The sequence below is a fragment of the Nerophis ophidion genome, linkage group LG27 (assembly GCF_033978795.1).
Source record: "Nerophis ophidion isolate RoL-2023_Sa linkage group LG27, RoL_Noph_v1.0, whole genome shotgun sequence".
NCBI classification, from domain to species: Eukaryota; Metazoa; Chordata; class Actinopteri; order Syngnathiformes; family Syngnathidae; genus Nerophis; species Nerophis ophidion.
In genome coordinates, this window is record NC_084637.1 from 18,062,158 (window position 1) to 18,084,391 (window position 22,234).

At 35.5% G+C, this 22,234-nt stretch overlaps 1 protein-coding gene across 4 annotated transcripts in view; it reads right to left on the reverse strand.

Annotated features, from left to right (window-relative positions):
* agrn (agrin) overlaps positions 1-22,234 on the reverse strand; it is a 506,995-nt gene that overhangs the window by 109,119 nt on the left and 375,642 nt on the right. For 3 of the 4 annotated variants that reach the window (XM_061889588.1, XM_061889587.1, XM_061889589.1), the window contains 2 exons: positions 19,595-19,700; positions 3,959-4,330 (listed from right to left, as the gene is read on the reverse strand). In XM_061889588.1, the coding sequence (XP_061745572.1) occupies positions 3,959-4,330; positions 19,595-19,700 (478 nt within the window). The remainder of the gene's footprint in view (positions 1-3,958; positions 4,331-19,594; positions 19,701-22,234) is intronic. The other variant, XM_061889590.1, reaches the window with a different exon arrangement.

The window sequence follows — 22,234 nt, forward strand, 5'->3', positions numbered from 1 at the left end:
CAGGGCATTTGTTTAACATTCAACAATTAAATCTCTCGATCCACTTCAGATCACTTCATCCACAATAAATTTTTACCTTTTTCCCGTATTTTCTGTTTGCCTTTTTATGCCTTTTTTGTCAGTGAAAACATGTTATTTATGGCAAAAACACAAAATATGCAATATTTTCCCTAAGAGTTTTTCAAAGTGTAATAATATTTGATGTGATGTAATTGGAGTTTTGAATATGTCAATAATTCAGAACTATATTGGTTTTGATTTTTTTTTTTTTTTAGCAACAAAAAAAAAAAAAAAAAATCCACTAAAATGACTGGTGACCCAAAAAGTTCCCCACTCATAAAAGTGTTAAAAATAAGTAATTATTTTTAACATTAAAGACTTTAATCTCTATATTAACTTCAGATCTATTAATAGAATATTTTTCAAATTATTATTATTATTTATTACATGTTTTTGTTTTATTCCCTTTTTGTAAAAAAAACATTGTTTTTGTAAAGCAAACACAGAAAATATGCAATATTTTCCTCAAATAATATTTTCCAGTGAAATTTTTATGTGAAGTATTTGGAGCATCAAATAGGTCATAATTTGTAAAAACACTTATTTTGATTCTTTATTATATTTTAAGCAATTTTAAAGGAAAAAACTTTGACACTAGGTTCCGCCCACACGCAATGATGGAGAGTCAAATATTTTGCAATTGACCACCCGTTTCGTATATGTATGCTCCAAATCTGGTAGCAATTTGACAAACTGTTGAGGAGAGGCTAGTTTGCGTGGCGCACCTAAAACAGCTGTTTCAAACCAAAATGTCCGAACTCCTATTAGTAAGGGCTACTGTACAGTCAAATGTTGAATGGTTTTGTTTTCAATATTATCAGCGGCAGATAGTGAGGTGTGGATCAATACTGAAAAATGGATATCGCCGATACCAGATCGTATTGCGCTAAATAGTCAAAATATTAGTTCAGAGGTGTCCAAACTTTGTCCACCAAGGGACTCATACTGAAAAGTCAAAGTATGCGAGGTCATATTGATATTTTTTTTAATGTAAAAAAATATACTCCAAATAGATATTGTGTCAGCTTTGTATGATGGGCATACACTATTAATAATTATTAGTTACTTGGAACATTGCTGATTTTTTTCATTTCATACCCATTATTTTGCTGTTTTTCATACATATTTTCTGTTTTTCCCCATTTAAGAATAGAACCACAATGAAAACAAACCGATCGTGTATGTGCATAACTTAGTGGGTCAAACATTCTACCTGTATGAAAATATGTTCGGTTACATATTTAACAATGTTTTTATGCTTGGTGTAATTTTTACAATTAATTCAAAATGTATTTTATTTTATTTTCATTTATTATTTTTAATTGTATTTTATAATAAACCAACTAATTAAGTTTTGTTTATATTTTAAATATATTTTATTTTATATTATAAGCATATTTATTTTTTTATTTTAGTATTTTCTAGTATTTTTCAAACTCATTCACAGGTTACTATTATGCTCTTTTCTAATGAACAAACTAATTCCACTTGGTTTATATTTTAAGTATATTTTACTTTTTATTTTATTACAAGTATATTTTATTTTGAGATCATCTAATATTTTTAAACTAATTCACAAATTAGTATTTTATTTTTGAATTAACCAACTAACTAAATTTTGCTTATATTTTAAGTATAATTTATCTTAAGTTCATTTGGATTTTCATTTTGGGAGCTTGTAATATTTTTCAAAGTAATTCATAAGTCGGTATTATTAAATTTTTTAAATTACAAATGTAAACTTTTTTTATATTTTAAATATATTTCATTTTTTATTTTGAGATTTTCTAGTATTTTTCAAACTCATTCACAGGTTAGTATTATGCTATTTTCTAATAGGAGCGGTATAGCTCGGTTGGTAGAGTGGCCGTGCCAGCAACTTGAGGGTTGCCGGTTCGATTCCCGCTTCCGCCATCCTAGTCACTGCCGTTGTGTCCTTGGGCAAGACACTTTACCCACCTGCTCCCGGTGCAACCCACACTGGTTTAAATGTAACTTAGATATATTGGGTATCACTATGTAAAGCGCTTTGAGTCACTAGAGAAAAGCGCTATATTAATATAATTCACTTCACTAATGAACCAACTAATAAAACTTGGTTTACATTTTAAGTATATCTTACTTAATATTTTATTTCAAGTATATATTTTTTTTAGATCGTCCAATATTTTTCAAACTAATTCACAAATTAGTGTTTTATTTTTGAATTAACCAACTAATTAAACTTTGTTTATATTTTAAGTATAATTTATTCAAAGTTTATTTTATTTTCTATTTTGAGAGCTTCTAATATTTTTCAAACTAATTCATAAGTTGGTATTATTATTTTTTTAATTATAAGTATATTTTATTTTTTATTTTGATATTTTCTAGTATTTTTCAAACTCATTCACATGTGAGTATGATGTTATTTTCTAACGAATCAACTAATTAAACTTAGTTTACATTTTAAGTATATTTTATTTTAAGTTTATTTTGTTTTTCATTTTCGGAGCTAATATTTTTCAAACTAATTTATAAATTGGTATTAAACCTTTTAATTACAAATGTAAACTTTGTTTGTATTTTAAGTATATTTTATCTTAAGTTCATTTTATTTTATATTTTGAGCGTTTCTAATATTTTTCAAATTAATTTATAAGTTGGCATTATTTTATTTCTTAATCACCAAACTAAATGTGTTCATATTTTAAGTATAATTTATTTTAAGTTTATTTTATTTTTATTTTGAGAGCTTCTAATATGTTTCAAAATCATTTCAAATTTAGTATTTTATTTTTTAATTACCTAACTAAACTTGAGATATATTTTACTTAATTTTTTATTTCAAGTATATTTTATTTTGAGATCATCCAATATTTTTCAAACTAATTCACAAAAATATAATTTTATTTTTGAATTAACCACCAGACTAAACTTTGTTTGTATTAAGTATAATTTATTTTAAATTTATTTAGTTTTTTATTTTGAGAGCTTCTACAATTTTTCAAAACTAATTCTAAAGTCGGTATTATTTAATTTTTTAATTAAAAATGTAAACTTTGCTTAAATTTGAAGTTTATTTTATTTTAAGTTAATTTTTTTGAACACTTATAATGTTTTTCAAATTAATTTATAAGTTGGCATTATTTTTTTTTTCATCACCGAACTAAGCTTTGTTTATATTTTAAGCACATTTTAATTTTAAGTTTTTTTTTTAAATTTAATATTTTGAGGGCTTCTAATATTTTTCTAAATAATTTCTAAGTTGGTATTATCTCATTTTTAATAACAAATTTAAACTTTGTTTATATTTTAAGCACATTTTATTTTAAGTTTATTTAATTTTATATTTTGAGAGTTTTGTCATATGTTTATAATTTGGTATTATTTTAGTTTTGAATTACCAAAATAAACTTGAGGTATATTTTTCTTTTGAGAACTTTTAATATTTTAGAAACTTTTTCACATACTTAACAGTCAAGAATGGGCGGCCAGTTTGATACTTTATTATTACTTTTAAACGCTATAAACAGATGTGACATATATTTAGAGACAAAACTTTGTGTTACGGATGACTTGGTGTGTTTTTATGAATCAGTAGTTTAAATTGTTTTGGCTTTTTCCGATTTTTTTGCTCCTTATTTTGACATTTGTATATTTTTTTTATTGCATAGATGTGTTGTTATTAGAAAATACACAACATGTATCGGATCGGTATTGTAGATACCAGCCTGAAGTTGACCTAGGATGGGATCGTATAGACAGTCGGACGTCACGAGTGGTTGGGACAAAATCGTCGTTAGGCTCCGCCCACACGCTAATACCAATATTTTGCAACAATGTTCCCTAGCAGGTGACATGGATGTGTTGTGATATGCTGGCAAAGCATTATGGGTAATGATGAGCGAGGATTTACCCAAAGGCTCCTCTGCCCCGCTGGCCTCCGCCGGCACGCCGCTGCCCACTTCCTCTTCCTGGTCGTCTCCGCTGGGCTCCCCGCTGCCCGACCCGTCCAGATTCTCGGCGGCGGCGGAGGGGGCGGGGCTAACGTGAGATGTGGCGGTGGAGCGTGGCAGCTGAGGCTGGGTGTGGATGGAGTGGTGGCGGTGGTTTGCTTGCGTGCGGCGGTGGGTGATGGTGGGCGGGGGCACGGTGGAGGGGGACGGCGCCGAGGTCTGGTGCGTTCTCGGGGGCGGGAGGGCCCACACCTGGTTACTGGGAAAGGACGGGGCCAGCGTTGTGGCGCCGGGCGTCGGGGTGGGCGGCTCCTCCCGCTCGGAGAGCATCTCTGGCGGAGGAGGGAGGAATGGGAAGATGGAAATGTTGACTTTGTGACTTCAGAACAAAAGAAGGAGAGTTATGAAAATGAGGGAAAATGCTTTAGAAGCGCCAAAGCCCTCATTTCAAAATAGGCACATTTTATGGCAAAAAAAAAAAGACACTTCAGTCGCCAGAATGTTATCATTTTAAAAGAATCTGCACTAATTCTCTATAAAAAAAAAAAAACAGGCCCAGAGCATAATATTACCAACACCATGCTTGACGGTAGGCCTGGTGTTCCTGGGATTAAAGGCCTCACCTTTTCTCCTCCAAACAAATTGCTGGGTATTGTGGCCAACAGCTCCCTTTTTGTTTTATCTGACATCCCATGGACAAAGATAATACCTTCTGGAGAAAAGTTCTGTGGTCAGATGAAACAAAAACTGAGCTGTTTGGCCACAATACCCAGCAATATGATTGGATGAGAAAAGGTGAGGCCTTTAATCCCAGGAACACCATTACTACCGTTAAGCATGGTGGTGGTAGTATTATTCTGTGGGCCCATTTTGCTGCCAATGGAACTGGTGCTTTAAATGGGACAATGAAAAAGGAGGATTACCTCCGAATTCTTCAGGACAAGCTAAAATCATCAGCCCGGAGGTTGTGGCTTGGGTGCAGTTGGGTGTTCCAACAGAAGAATGACCCCAAACACACGTCAAAAGTGGTTAAGGAAGGGCTAAAACAGGCTAGAATTAACATTTTAGGATGGCCTTTACCAAAGTCCTGACTTCAACGTGTGGACAATGCTAAAGAAACAAGTCCATGTCAGAAAAGCAACACATTTCGCTGAACTGCACCAAATTTGTCAAGAGGAGTGGTCAAAAGTTTAAGCAGAAGCTTGTGGATGGCTACCAAAAGCGCCTTATTGCAGTGAAACTTGCCAAGGGACATGTAAGCAAATATTAACATTGCTGTATGTATACTTTTGACCCAGCAGATTTGGCCACTTTTTCAGTAGAGCATAATACATTCATAAAAGAAGCAAACTTCATGAATGTTTTTTGTGACCAACAAGTATGTGCTCCAATTACTCTATAATACACACACACATACATACATACATACATACATAAATATATATAATATATATATATTACACGTACATAAATACTATATGTATATATGCATATACATGTATGTATATATATATATATAATCATATATATATATATATATATATATATATATATATATATATATATATATATATATATATATATGTATATAATATAATATATATGTGTATGTATGTGTATATGTGTATATGTATGTATGTGTATATATATATATATATATATATATATGTATATGTATATGTATGTGTATATATGTATATGTATGTGTATATATGTATATGTATGTTTATATATGTATATGTATGTGTATATATATATATATATATCCATCCATTTTCTACCGCTTATTCCCTTTGGGTTTGTGGGGGGCGCTGGTGCCTATCTCAGCTATATATATATATATATATATATATATATATCCATTTTCTACCACTAATTCCCTTTCGGGGTCGCGGGGGGCGCTGGCGCCTATCTCAGCTACAATCGGGCGGAAGGCGGGGTACACCCTGGACAAGTCGCCACCTCATCGCAGGGCCAACACAGATAGATAGACAACATTCACACTCACATTCACACACTAGGGCCAATTTAGTGTTGCCAATCAACCTATCCCCAGGTGCATGTCTTTGGAAGTGGGAGGAAGCCGGAATACCCGGAGGGAACCCACGCATTCACGGGGAGAACATGCAAACTCCACACAGAAAGATCCTCAGCCTGGAATTGAACCCAGGACTGCAGGACCTTCGTATTGTGAGGCAGACGCACTAACCCCTCTGCCACCGTGAAGCCCATATATATATATATATAATATATATATATATATATATATATATTTCCATCCTCTACCGCTTGTCCCGTTTGGGGTCGCTACATACATACATACATACATACATACATACACACATACATACATACAGACTGTATATATACAAACCCCGTTTCCATTTGAGTTGGTAAATTGTGTAAGATGTAAATATAAACGGGCTTCACAGTGGCAGAGGGGTTAGTGCGTCTGCCTCACAATAAGAAGGTCCTGCAGTCCTGGGTTCAATCCCAGGCTCGGGATCTTTCAGTGTGGAGTTTGCATGTTCTCCCCGTGAATGCGTGGGTTCCCTCCGGGTACTCCGGCTTCCTCCCACTTCCAAAGACATGCACCTGGGGATAGGTTGATTGGCAACACTAAATTGGCCCTAGTGAGTGAATGTGAGTGTGAATGTTGTCTGTCTATCTGTGTTGGCCCTGCGATGAGGTGGCGACTTGTCCAGGGTGTACCCCGCCTTCCGCCCGATTGTAGCTGAGATAGGCGCCAGCACCCCCCGCGACCCCTTAAAGGGAATAAGCGGTAGAAAATGGATGGATGGGTAAATATAAACTGAATACAATGATTTGCAAATCATTTTCAACCCATATTCAGTTGAATATGCTAAAAAGACAACATATTTGATGTTCAAACTGATAAAAAAAAATTTGGGGGTAAAATATCATTACTTTAGAATTTAGCGCCAGCAACACGTGACAAAGAAGTTGGGAAAGGTGGCAATAAATACTGATAAAGTTGAGGAATGCTCATCATAACATTTATTTGGATCATCCCACAGGTGTGCAGGCTAATTGGGAACAGGTGTGTGCCATGATTGGGTACAAAAGCAGCTTCCATGTTTGTAAGCAAATTGTCGAACAGTTTTAGAACAACATTACTCAACGAGCTATTGCAAGGAATTTAGGGATTTTACCATCTACGGTCCGTAAAATCATCAAAAGGTTCAGAGAATCTGGAGAAATCCCTGCACGTAAGCGATGATATTACGGACCTTTGATCCCTCAGGTGGTACTGCATCAAAAACAGACATCAGTGTGTAAAGGATATCACCACATGGGCTCAGGAACACTTCAGAAAACCACTGTCAGTAACTACAGTTGGTCGCTACATCTGTAAGTGCAAGTTAAAACTCTACTATGCAAAGCAAAACCCATTTATCAACAACACCCAGAAACACCGTCGGCTTTGCTGGGCCCTAGCTCATATATGATAGACTGACGCAAAGTGCAAAAGTGTTCTGTGGTCTGACGAGTCTACATTTCGAATTATATTTGAAAACTGTAGACTTGGTGTCCTCCGTAATAAAGAGGAAAATAACCATCCGGATTGTTATAGGCTCAAAGTTCGAAAGCCAGCATCTGTGATGGTATGGGGGTGTATTAGTGCCCAAGGCATGGGTAACTTACACATCTGTGAAGGCACCATTAATGCTGAATGGTCCACACAGGTTTTGGAGCAACATATGTTGTCATCCAAGCAATGTTATCATGGACGCCCATTTATTTCAGCAAAACAATGCCAAGCCATGTGTTACAACAGCGTGGCTTTGTAGTAAAAGAGTGCTGGTACTTTCCTGGCCCGCCTGCAGTCCAGACATGTCTCCCATCGAAAATGTGTGGCGCATTATGAAGTGTAAAATACAAACAACTTAAGCTGTACATCAAGCAAGAATGGTAAAGAATACCACTTTCAAAGCTTCAACAAATAGTTTCCTCATTTCCCAAACGTTTATTGAGTGTTTTTAAAAGAAAAGGTGATGTAACACAGTGGTGAACATGTCCTTTCCCAACTACTTTGGCATGTGTTGCAGCCATGAAATTCAAAGTAAATTTTTATTTGCAAAAAAAAAAAAAAGTTTATGAGTTTGAACATCAAATATCTTGTCTTTGTATGCATTCAATTGAATATGGGTTGAAAAGGATTTGCAAATCATTGTATTCTGTTTATATTTACATCTAACACAATTTCCCAATTCTTATGGAAACGGGGTTTGTATATATGTTTGTATATATATCCATCCATCCATCCTCTACTGCTTGTCCTGTTCGGGGCCGCGGTGTGTTAATATATGTGTATATACAGTATGTGTATATGAAATATTACAGCGGTTCACTTCTTTTTACACTTGCATTTCAGGTTTTAAGATGTACTTGTGCACAATTGAGTGTAGGAAAATACCTTTGAAATGTCAACAAAAGTGTTGAAGGCAAACTTAATTTGCCGTAAAGCACTGATGAATATGCATTGTCGGCAATATTCTTGCAGATGTTTGGTGTGCAGATGTTTGGTGTGCAGATGTTGCCCACACATTGTGATGCTGTGCCTTTAAATCCTCCATCCACATTCTCGTCATCAGCAGCCAAGCCATGAATGATTGATAGAAATGGGGCATGGAAACAAAAGGCGGAGAAGCAGGCTTTAGCTCCGGGCTTCAAAGGCGCCAACGCTCGGCAAAGGAAGACTGGGAGTATGGAGCCGAGTGGAGGCTCGCTGCAGAGAAACCGTCATTATCCAGGCGGTAAAAACAAGCCGTGGTGGCAAGAAGGACATGAGTGTGTGATGAAAGTGGGACAAAAAGTCCCCTGGAGAAGATGCTACTTCAGCTTTCACTTTCTCATCGCCTCATATGAACAAGATCCTCTATGTGACAGTCACACTCCCCGCTTTTTTTAAGCACCGACTGCAAGAATACTTATCAAAGATCATCTACAGAGGACTGTGGTAAGGCTCTATCTAGTGGTAGAATCACGTAACTAAATATTCAAACACTGTGTTACTGTTCAAACTTTGTGTAATGTAACAATATCCAATATACCTTTTTAATAAAACCTCTGCCCTGGTTTTAATGAATATTTAGGTATTAAGTGTTGGTCTATACAACAGGAACACCGTTTTGTTTTTTTACTTTTGTCTCGCCAAACATTTTCTAAACAGGAACTCTCTGCTGGTCTTAAGAACATACTGAATGCAAGTCAAAGATTCTCTATACGACAAACATTGATTTTTTTTTTAACAACTACCTTCTTGCCAAAGATTATCTATGTAAAAAATAGCGCAGGTTTTAAGGGTTGACAGTCTACTGAATGCAAGTCAAAGATCCTCTATACGACAGAAACATTGATATGTTTTTAACAACTACCTTCTTGTCAAAGATTGTCTACGGACCAGGACACATGTCTTAAAGATTGACAATCTACTGAATGCAAGTCAAAGATCCTCCATAAGACATAAACATTGATTTGTTTTTAAAACTACCTTCTTGTCAAAGATTGTCAATGTAAACAAGGGCGCAGGTTTTAAAAGCTGACAGTCTACTGAATGCAAGTCAAAGATCCTCTATACAACAGAAACATTGATATGTTTTTAATAACTACCTTTGTGTCAAAGATTGTCTATGGACCAGGACACCGGTTTTACGGATTGACAGTCTACTGAATGCAAGTCAAAGATCCTCTATAAGACATAAAAATTGATATGTTTTTAACAACTACCTTCTTGTCAAAGATTGTCTATGGACTAGGACACAGGTTGTAGGGACCGACAGTCTACTGAATGCAAGTCAAAGATCCTCTATAAGACATAAACATTGATATGTTTTTAACAACTACCTTCTTGTCAAAGATTGTCTATGGACTAGGACACAGGTTGTAGGGACCGACAGTCTACTGAATGCAAGTCAAAGATCCTCTATACGACAGAAACATTGATTTTTTTTTTTAACAACTACCTTCTTGTCAAAGATTGTCTATGTATAAAAGAGCGCAGGTTTTAAGGGCTGACAGTCTACTGAATGCAAGTCAAAGATCCTCTATAAGACATAAACATTGATTTGTTTTTAAAACGACCTTCTTGTCAAAGATTGTCTATGTAAAAAAGGGCGCAGGTTTTAAGGGCTGACAGTCTACTGAATGCAAGTCAAAGATCCTCTATACGACTTTTTTTTTTTTTCTTTGTCATGAAAAAGCTGAGATAGGCGCCAGCGCCCCCCGCGACCCCAAAAGGGAATAAGCGGTAGAAAATGGATGGATGGATGAAAAAGGGACGTTTTTGTCTTGAAAAAGGGAGGTTTTTGTGGTTGGTGCACTAATTGTAAGTGTATATTGCGTTTTTTATGTTGATTTGATTAAAAAAATATATATAAAAAATTATTCTGCGGCCCGGTGGTTGGGGACCACTGCTCTGAATGACAGGAGCACTATGCTGGTGATGAATAGCTACTGAATGTAAGTCAAAGATCCTCTATCTGATTAAAACATTACTTTTTTTAAACCAATGTCTTCTTGTCAAAGATTGTCTATGGAACACGACACAGCTTTTAAGGACCGACAGTCGACTGAACGCAAGTCAAAGATCCTCTATGCGTCAGAAACATTGATTTTTATTTTTTAAAACTACCTTCTTGTCAAAGATTGTGTATGGAAAAAAGGCGCTGGTTTTGAGGGTCGACAGTACACTGAATGCAAATCAAAAAAAGATTCTCTATCTGACAGGACCACCATGCTGTTTTTAAATTCTACTGCAAGAACACAAACCTAAGATCCTCTAAATGACAGGAGCACTATGCTGGTGTTGAATAGCTACTGAATGCAAGTCAAAGATCCCCTATTTGACAAAAACCTTACTTTTTTTAAACAAATGTCTTCTTGTCAAATATTGTCTACGGGACAGGAGCACAGACCACAGGTTTTAAGGACCAATGCAAGTCCAAGATCATTTCTATGACAGGACCACTGAGGTGTTTTTAAATTCGACTGGAAAAAAAAACCTGAACAAAGATCCTCTAAATAACAGGCGCACTTTGCTGATGTTGAATAGCTACTGAATGCAAGTCAAAGATCCTCTATACGACGGTAACATTTCTTTTGTTTAACTACTGCCTTCTTGTCAAAAATTGACTATGAACAGGAGCATAGGACACAGGTTAAAGGACCAACAGTATATTAAATGCAAGTCAAAGATCATGTCTATAACAGGAGCACTGTGCTGGTGTTGAATACCAACTGAATGCAAGTCAAAGATCCTTTATAAGACAGGAACATTCATTTTTTTAACAACTACCTTCTTGTCAAAGATTGTCTATGGAACAGGAGCATAGGACACAGGTTTTAAGGACCAACAGTGTACTGAATGCAAGTCAAAGATCCTTTATAAGACAGGAACATTCATTTTTTTAACAACTACCTTCTTGTCAAAGATTGTCTATGGAACAGGAGCATAGGACACAGGTTTTAAGGACCAACAGTGTACTGAATGCAAGTCAAAGATCCTCTATAAGACAGGAACATTAATTTTTTTAACAACTGCCTTCCTGTCAAAGATTGTCTATGGCACAGAAGCATAGGAAACATATTTTAATGACCAAGGGTATACTGAAGGCAAGTCAAAGATCCTCTATCTGACACGACCGCCCTGCTGTTTTTATTTTTTTCTGCAAAAACACAAACCAAAGATCCGCTCTATGACGGGAACATTGTTTTTTTGTTTTTTAAATTGCCTTCTTGTCAAAGATTGTCTATGGGACGAGACACACGTTTTAAAGGGGCTGACTGAATACTGGATATAAGTCAAAAAAAGATCCTCTATCAGACAGGACCACACTGCCGTTTTTACATTTTTCTCCAAAAGCACAAACCAAAGATCCTCTATATGACAGGAACATTGATTTGTATAATTACTGCCTTCTTGTCAAAAATTGTCTATGCGGCAGGATGGACATTAAAATCAATTAAAACCCCAGTTAAATGCATGTATCGTCATCATAAATTGAATTACTAGGTGGCTATAATGTACATGATATAATATTTATTTCATGTTTGACTAGTCAAATGTTTTTATTTGCATTCAAAAACAATAAATAAAAACAAATATATAAAACAGGTAGCAACCAGGTAAAATTTGTAGTATTTTGCTAAATCTTTTTAATGAGATTTTTCATTATTTATGACATTTTTTAGTTCCTATGTATTTGTTTTCCCTTTTGTTTGCTGCAGGATGAATAACTAATTAATAATAATGATCACAATGAGATGACATATATATTATCATATTCATTTCATGTATATTACACACACACACACACACACACACACACACACACACACACACACACACACACACACATATATATATATACATCATATTCATTTGATGTATGATACATATTTGATGTGTGGTATTATTAATGGCAACCATGATATGATAATAACCATAGAACCGACCTCTGGTCTACACCTGCTAATCATGTGGTGCCTGGGGATGCTAGCTAGCAGTAGCTGTAAAAGGTCAGCAGGGGTCAGTAGAAGTATTTGATAGTAGGCTGCTAACATTTGTCTTCCTCAGCGGGCCAAGCAGGCAGCAGACATCTTTGTCATCGTGCTCTTATTGTTGAAAGCTGCTTATTACGCTGTCAGCCATGGTGGGTGAAGGGGAGGTGGTGACAGGGAAGCACAGAGGGAAAAAGAAGGAAAGTGAAGTGGAAGAGGAGGAAGAAGAGGAGGAGGAAGATGATTGTAAGAAGAGGAACTCAAGAAGAAGAAGAGGAAACACAGGAGGGAAGTACAAGAGGAAGAGGAAGAAGAAAAAATTAAGATAAGAAGAACAAAAAGGAGAAAAATGAAGAAGAAGAAGAGGAAGAAGAGGGAAAAAATGGAAGAGTGGAAAATAATGATGACGAAAAAGGGTGGTAAAAAGGAGATGACGATGAAGGAGAAAGAGAAGAAGAAGGAGAAGATGATGAAGAGGAAGAAGAAGAAATAAGAATGAAAAGAAGAAGAAGGAGAAAGGGAGAAAGAAGAAGGATAACAAAAAAGACAAGGAGAAGGAGAAGAAGATGAAGAAGTAAGAAGAAGGAGAAAAAGGGAGTAGAATGGGAGAAGGACAAGTAGAAGAAGATAAAGAAGGTGGACAAAAAAGGAATAGGAATATGTTGAAAAAGAAAAAGGAGAAAAAAAGAGAAGAAGAAGATGATGATGAAAAAGAAAAAGGAGAAAAAAGAGAAAAAGGAAAAGATGATGATGAAGAAGAAGGATTAAAGGGAGAAGAAGAATGAGAAGGAGAAATAGAAGAAGAAGAAGGAGGAGAAGATGATGAAAAAGAAAAAGGAAAAAAAAGAAAAGCAAAAGGAGAAGGTGATGAAAAAAAAGGAGAAATAAGGAGAAGAAGAAGGAAAACAAAAAGAAGGAGAAGAAGAAGGAGAAGAAGGAGAAGAAGAACTAGAAGATAAAGAGGGAGAAGAAGGAGTGGGATATGATGAAAAAGAAGAATATGAGGAAAAAGGAGAAGAAAAAGAAGGAGAAGAAGAAAGAAAAGAAGGAGAAGAAGACAAAGAAATAGAAGAAGAAGGAGAAGAATAAGATTAACTAGAAGATAAAGGAGAAGAAGAATGAGGAGAATAAGGAGGGCAGTATGATTAAAAAAAGAAGAAGAAGGAGGAGGAGAAGGTGGAAAAGAAGAGGAAAGTGAAAAAGGAGAAAAAAGAAGAAGGAGGATAATGAGAAGAACAACTTGAAGATAAAGGAGAAGAAGGAGAAAGAAAAAAAGAAGAAGATAAAGAAGAAGAAGAGGAAGAAGGAGAAGAAGAAGATGAAGAAGAAGGAGAAGATGCAGAAGAAGGAGGAGGAGAAGAAGAAGAAGAAGAACGAGGAGAACAAAGAGGGGAATATGATGAAAAAGAAGAAGAAGAAGAGGAAGAGGAAGAGGAATAAGATGAAAAAAATAAGAAAAAGAAGGAGTAGACAAAGGAGGAAAATAATAATAATAAGGAGGAAAATAAGAATAAGGAAGAAAAGAAGAAGGAGGAGGAGGAGGAGGAGAAGATGATGAAAAAGAAGAAGTCATTGGGTCCCATTCAGCAAACGTTCTTAAGAACAAATATTGTTCTTAGTCCTATTTACAAAGATTTGAAGAAGATTTTTGGATTCATCAATGTTTTCTTAGCTGGGATTTGTGTTTAGGTAAGAACTAAATCTACTCTTAGGTAAGAACCACATCCGTTCCTAGGTAAGAACTAAATCTACTCTTAGGTAAGAACTACATCTGTTCTTAGGTAAGAACTAAATTTACTCTTAGGGTGGCCTTTATCTTCTTAAGTGTGACACATTCCTTTATTCCTACTGTCTAATCTTACACTCATATCATATCATTAGATGGATGGATAGATAGATGGACCAACAAGCCTCTCACAGTCTGTTTCAAGTCGACTCACAAGATGGCAATGCTTTTGTTGCTACTGCAAGTTGCCACATATTGCATATTTCACCACCATGTAGACCTATTTGCCCCAAGTGATGAATATTTATTTGAATGCTTTAGGCTACCTCAGCTGCCCCCCTTTTCTTAAAATTACGTTTTTACATTATGTATTTCCCCCAGTGGGATAATACGAATTCCTCTTCTGTAATCTGTTTGTGTTTTCTCCGTGTGTCTGATGTTCGGCTCTTCCGCCGGAAGTGTGCCCTTCTTTGGGGAATTAAGGGTGTTTACCTGTGCAAATTACACCATTAAGGGTGTGTTTATTTGCAAAATATAATGGACACGCACACGCTAACCATTTGGCAATAGTAGAAACCATTTGGTCGTTTAAGAACACGTCATGAATTTGAATGTACTCCTCTTAGGAAATCACTGAGGAATAAATAAAAGAGGAAAAGTGAGGAACTTATTGCTAAATGGGCCCCAGTGAGTCCAACATGTCTGCAGACACCACAAGGAGACAGCAGGAGCTTCTTTTTGTTGCTGGGCAAGGAGGAAGCAGCAGAAATGCTAATTTGCAGGCAGCCAGACGTGAAATGAGCTCCATATTCAGCGCCCTGGAGCCTGCACCGTGGCAAAGACTCTACTGAAGCCTACACCGTGGTGGGAAAGACTCTACTGAAGCCTGCACCGGGGTGGCAAAGACTCTACTGAAGCCTGCACCGTGGAAAAAACTCTACTGAAGCCTGCACCGTGGCAAAGGCTCTACTGAAGCCTGCGCCGTGGAAAAAACTCTACTGAAGCCTGTACCGAGGCAAAGATTCTACACGGCGCGCCATCGCATACGGCAGGAAAAGAATGAAAGAAGCGCTCTTCTTGTCTGTTCCTTCCCTGAGGGTCTGACAGAAGAGGAAGGAGAAGAAAAAAGGTACAAGGAGGCATCTCGCGGCCTTCCTTCCTTCCACGCAACTCTTGTAAGGGATCACACACTAGGAAAATACTCTGAAGTTGACAAGTTTCAGAAGATGAACACCTTCCATGTTTGACATCACCTGTGCAGCCACATTATCAACATCAGAACTTTCAGCAGGCATTTCATCCATACAAGGTTTATGTTTGGAGATATCTCCATATTGTCAGTACAAAAGCAATGAAGTTGTCATGTTGTGTAAATGATAAATAAAAACAGAATACTACGATTTGTGAATCCTTTTCAACTTGTAATCAATTGAATAGACTACAAAGACAAGATATTTCATGTTCACACTGAGAAACTTTGTTATTTTTTGCAAATATTAGCTCATTTGGAATTTGACGTCTGCAACATGTTTCAAAGAAGCTGGCACAAAAGGCAAAAAAGACTGACAAAGTAGAGGAAAGCTCGTCAAATACTTTTTGACACGAAAAATCCAGATTTTTTGAATCTTAGAAAAAAATCCAGATTTTTTTTGACACGTAGAAAAAAATCCAGATTTTTAGACCTTTTTTGGTCTAAAAATTTGGATTTTAGACAAAAAAATCTAGATTTTTGAACAAAACAAAAAATCAGGATTTTAGACAAAAAAAATCCAGATTTTTAAACAAAAAAAAAAAAATACAGATTTTTTGAATTTTTGAAAAAAAATACAGATTTTTTTCGACACTTTGAAAAAACAACAACTTTTGACCCAGAAAAATTACTGAATTTTTGACACTTGGAAAAAATTCAGACTTTTTCACACTTAGAAAACATTTACAAAAACATCCATATTTTTAGACAAGAAAAATCCAGATATTTTTGATACGTAGAAAAAATCCAGATTTATAGACAAAAAAAAAATCCAGATTTTTTACATTTTAGAAAAGAATACAGATTTTTTTGACACTTTGAAAAAATCCCTACTTTTTGACCCAGAAAAATTACTGAATTTTTGACACTTGGAAAAACTTCAGACTTTTTCACACTTAGAAAACATTTACAAAAAAATACAGATTTTTGGACAAGTTCCAGATTTTTTTGACGTGTAGAAAAAAATCCAGATTTTTAGACAAAAAAAAAATCCAGATTTTTTTAATCTTGGAAAAAAAATCCAGATTTTTTTGACACTTAGAAAAAATCCCAACTTTTTGACCCAGAAAAATTACAGATTTTTTCACACTTGGAAAAATTTCAGACTTTTTCACACTTAGAAAACATTTACAAAAAAATACAGATTTTTGGACAAGTTCCAGATTTTTTTGACGTGTAGAAAAAAATCCAGATTTTTAGACAAAAAAAAATCCAGATTTTTTTAATCTAGGAAAAAAAATCCAGATTTTTTTGACACTTAGAAAAAATCCCAACTTTTTGACCCAGAAAAATTATAGATTTTTTCACACTTGGAAAAATTTCAGACTTTTTCACACTTAGAAAACATTTACAAAAAAAATCCAGATTTTTAGACAAGAAAAATCCAGATTTTTTTGACACGGAAAAAAAAAAACAGATTTTTTGACAAAAAAAAATCCAGATTTTTTTTGACACTTAGAAAAAATCCCGACTTTTTGACCCAGAAAAATTACAGAAATTTTGACACTTGGAAAAAACTCCAACACTTTCACACTTACAAAACATTTACAAAAAAATCCAGATTTTTAGACAAGAAAAATTCAGATTTTTTAAATCTTGGAAAAAAAATCCTGATTTTTTTGACACTTAGAAAAGATCCAGACATTTGACACTTACAAAAATTCCCGAATTTTTGACACTTAGAAAAAAATTCAGACTTTAAAAAAAAAAATGGTTCAGATTTTCTTTACACTTATATAAAATCTTGACTTTTATAAAACTTAGAAGAAATAGATAATTTTTGATACTTACAAAAAATCCAGATATTTAGACAACAAAAAATCCAGATTGTTTTAATCTTACAAAAAATCCAGATATTTTGACATTTAAAAAAATCCTGACTTTTTGACACAGAAAAATTCCCAAATTTTTGACACTCAAAAAAACATTCCGACTTTTTCACACTTAGAAAACATTTACAAAAAAATCCTGATTTTTTTGACACGTCGGAAAAAATCCAGATTTTTAGACTAAAAAAAATCCAGATTTTTTTTTTAATTTTAGAAAAAAAATCCTGATATTTTTGACACTTGTAAAAAATCCCGACTTTTTGACCCAGAAAAATAGAATTTTTGACACTTGGAAAAAATTCCAACTCTTTCACACTTAGAAAACATTTACAAAAAAATCCAGATTTTTAGACAAGAAAAATCCAGATATTTTAAATCTTTGAAAAAAATCCAGGTTTTTTAATATTTAGAAAAAATGCAGACTTTTTGATACTTGGAAAAATTCCTGAATTTTCGACACTTAGAAAAAATTCAGACTTTTTGAAAAAAAATGTTTCCGACTTTTTTACACTTATATAAAATCTTGACTTTTATAAAACTTAGAAGAAATACTGAATTTTCAACACTTACAAAAAAATCCAGATTTTTAGACAACAAAAAAAACTGATTTTTTGAATCTTACAAAAAATCCAGATGTTTTGACACTTAAAAAATTCCTGACTTTTTGATACAGAAAAATTCCCGAGTTTTTGACACTCAGGAAAAAATTGTGACTTTTTCCACACTCACAACAAATTCCGACTTTCTAACAAAAACATTTACGACTTTTTAACCCAAAAAAATTCTGACGTTGATAATACGTGTCCTTTAAAAGTGACTTGAAACGACCTTAGAACATTGTTGTAAAATACTGGTTGGAGAAATGACCAAAAATCAAAGGTCAAATCAACGTTGGAACCCAACATTGATTAAATGTTTTTTCCAACGTTGTATTTGTGTTGTACGAAAGCCAAAATGCAGTGAAATTGTCACGTTGTGTAAATATTAGCTCATTTGGAATTTGATGCCTGCAACATGTTTCATAAAATCTGGCACAAGTGGCAAAAAAGACTGAGAAAATTAAGGAATGCTCGTCAAAGACTTATTTGGTACATCCCACAGGTGAACAGGCTAATTTGGTAGAGGTGGGTCCCTTGATTGGGTATAAAATGCAGTTTGTATGAAATGCTCAGTCATTCACGAACAAGGACGAGGCGAGGGTGACCACTTTGTCAACAAATGCCTGAGCAAATTGTTTAAGAACAACATTTCTCAACCAGCTATGGCAAGGAATTTAGGGATTTCACCATCTACGCTCCGTAATATAATCAAAAGTTTCAGTGGCCTAGTGGTTAGAGTGTCGGCCCTGAGATCGGTAGGTTGTGAGTTCAAACCCCTGCCGAGTCATACCAAAGACTGTAAAAATGGGACCCATTACCTCCCTGCTTGGCATTCATAATCAAGGGGTTGGAATTGGGGGTTAAATCACCATAAATGATTCCCGGGCGCGACACCGATGCTGCCCACTGCTCCCCTCACCTCCCAGGGAGTGATCAAGAGTGATGGGTCAAATGCAGAGAATAATTTCGCCACACCTAGTGTGTGTATGACAATCATTGGTACTTTAACTTTTAATTATATTTCGCACCTTGTATCCCTAAGGCTGTACTTTATCAAAAAGCGACATCTGTGTGTAAAGGACATCACCACATGGGCTCAGGGACACTTCAGAAAACCACTGTCAGTAACTACAGTTGGTCGCTACTTCTGTCAGTGCAAGTTAAAACTCTACTATGCAAAGCCAAAACCATTATCAGCAATGCCCAGAAACGCTTCACTGGGCTCATCTAAGATGGACTGATGCAAAGTGGAAAAGTGTTCTGTGGTCTGACGAGTCCACATTTCAAATTGTTTTTTGGAATCTGTGGAACCATCCGGAATGTTCTAGGCGCATACTGTAAAAGGCAGGCATCTGTGATGGTATGGGTGTGTATTAGTGCCCAAGGCATGGGTAACTTACACATCTGTGAAGGCACCATTAATGCTGAAAGGTACATACAGCTTTTGGAGCAACATATGTTGCCATTCAAGCAACGTTCTCAAGGACGCCCTTACTTATTTCAGCAAGACGATGCCAAGCCACGTATTAAAACAACGTGGCTTCGTAGTAAAAATCATTTTATAGTATTTACAAAATACATAATATGCCAACTTCACTAATTTGGGATTTTGTATACTAACTTTTCCGACTATGTGTGTGTGTATGTGCGTAGACTCCAGGTGGACTCACCTGTGCACTGTCCAAAGTGCTGCACGGTGATGTCCTTGTCCTGCCTGCAGGCGATGGTCCTCAGCTGGCACTGGTCAGCATAGGTCACCCCGTCTGAGCCGCACACCTGCTCCAAGATCCCCCGCCCCAACACACAATGTTCATATTTGCTCAACTCAGGGGTCCCAAAGTGCGGCCCCCAGCAGGTGTTTTCTAAAACCACTGAGACAACATACATAGGTGGAATACAAGGGCAGACAGGTGACATGTAGCAATAAAATGTTACAATGTTGACTCTGACAATACAAAGGTTGTTTTTTTTAGAACTGTCTTCGCTCAAAAAATAAGAATGTATCTGATTTATTGGTATATTCAAGGCTCCAATTACTTCACATCAATATTTTTTGAGGAAAATAGTGCATATTTTGTGTCTTTGCCGTATAAAAAAATGGTTTTCTTTCAAAAACAAATAGAAAACATGAAAAAAAATATGCTAAATTTCACAGACAGAAGGAGTGAAAGAAAGTCAAAAAAAATATGTATTGATTTTTTTTAGCACTTTTTATGAGTGGGGATTTTTTGCGGGATTTTGTTTTTTGAACTCTCAATGCTAAAAAAATAATAATGAACCAAAATCAATGTTGTTATGAATTATTGACACATAACGGGCTCCAATTACTTCACTTAAATTTTTACACTTTAAAAAACTTTTTGGGGAAAATATTGCATATTTTGTATTTTTGACATCAAAAATGAAACAAAAACCCAAGCTTTTTTTTAACAAAAATACTTAAAGTTGATCTAGATATTTAAAGGCCTACTGAAACCCACTACTACCGACCACGTAGTCTGATAGTTTATATATCAATGATGAAATATTAACATTGCAACACATGCCAGTACGGCATTTTTAGTTTACTAAATTACAATTTTAAATTTCCCGCGAAGTGTCGTGTTGAAAACATCGCGGTATGATGACGCGTATGATGACTCGTGCATTTGAAGTCACCGGTTGTAGCGGACATTATTTTCCAGCCCGATCCAAGCTATAAGTAGTCTGCTTTAATCGCATAATTACACAGTATTCTTTTGCAATGTGTTCAATTAATAATGGAGAAGTCAAAGTAGAAAGATGGAGGTGGGAAGCTTTTAGCCTTTAGCCAAAAACACAGCCGGTGTTCTCTTGTTTAAAATTCCCGAAGATGAAGCTTTAGTATGGATCAGAGCGGTCAAGCGAACATGGATCCAGACTACATGTCAACCGGCAGTTTTCAGTGAGAAAATTCTGGTAATAAGTCGCCTCTTACCGGAGACATCAGCGGAGCTTCCGTCCTGTTGCAGCTGCCGTGACTTCCCTCAGAGACTCTGGCGTCAACACACCCCTCCGACTTTCAGGTACTATTTAATCTCACTAAAACACCGGCAACACAATAGGCAGATAAGGGATTTTCCATAATTATCCTAGTAAATGTGTCTTATAACATCTGAATCGCTCCCACTGCAATCGCCTTTTTTTTTTTTTTTTTACTTTTTTTTTTCTTCTAGTCCTTCACTCTAAATTTCCTCATCCACGAATCTCTCATCCTCGCTAAAATTAATGGGGAAATTATCGCTTTCTCGGTCAGAATAGCTCTAGCTGCTGCTGGCTATGATTGTAAACAATTTGAGGATGTGAGGAGCCCTACAACCTGTGACGTCACGCGCACATCGGCTGCTACTTCCGGTAAAGGCAAGGCTTTTTTATTAGCGACCAAAAGTTGCGAACTTTATCGTCAATGTTCTCTACTAAATCCTTTCAGTAAAAATACGGTAATATCGTGAAATGATCAAGTATGACACATAGAATGGACCTGTTATCCCCGTTTAAAAAGGAAAATCACATTTCAGTAGGCCTTTAAGGGTTTATTATGAATATTCATTAAAAAAAAAGCTAACAATAAACCCTTAATTTCAATAATAACTTTAGGTCTATTTATTGATTTAAAGCTTGTGTTTTTCTTTTCTTTTTTTATGGCAAACACAAAAAATATGCAATATTTTCCCCAACAATATTTTCAAAGTGTAATATTTGATGTGAAGTATTTTTTATCAATAAATAGACCTAAAGTTGATCTAGATATATAAGGGTTCATTATTAATATTGGGAAAAAAACATAAAAAGAATACACACATATATATATATATATATATATATATATATATATATATATATATATATATATATATATATATATATATATATATATATGTGTGTGTGTGTGTATATATATATATATATATATATATATATATACACACACACACATATATATATATATATATATATATATATATATATCCATCCATCCATTTCCTACCGCTTATTCCCCTTTGGGGTCGCGGGGGGCGTTGGCGCCTATCTCAGCTACATTCGGGCGGAAGGCGGGGGTACACCCTGGACAAGTCGCCACCTCATCGCAGGGCCAACACAGATAGACAGACAACATTCACACTCACATTCACACACTAGGGCCAATTTAGTGTTGCCAATCAACCTATCCCTAGGTGCATGTTTTTGGAAGTAGGAGGAAGCCGGAGTACCCGGAGGGAACCCACGCAGTCACGGGGAGAACATGCAAACTCCACACAGAAAGATCCCGAGCCTGGATTTGAACCCAGGAC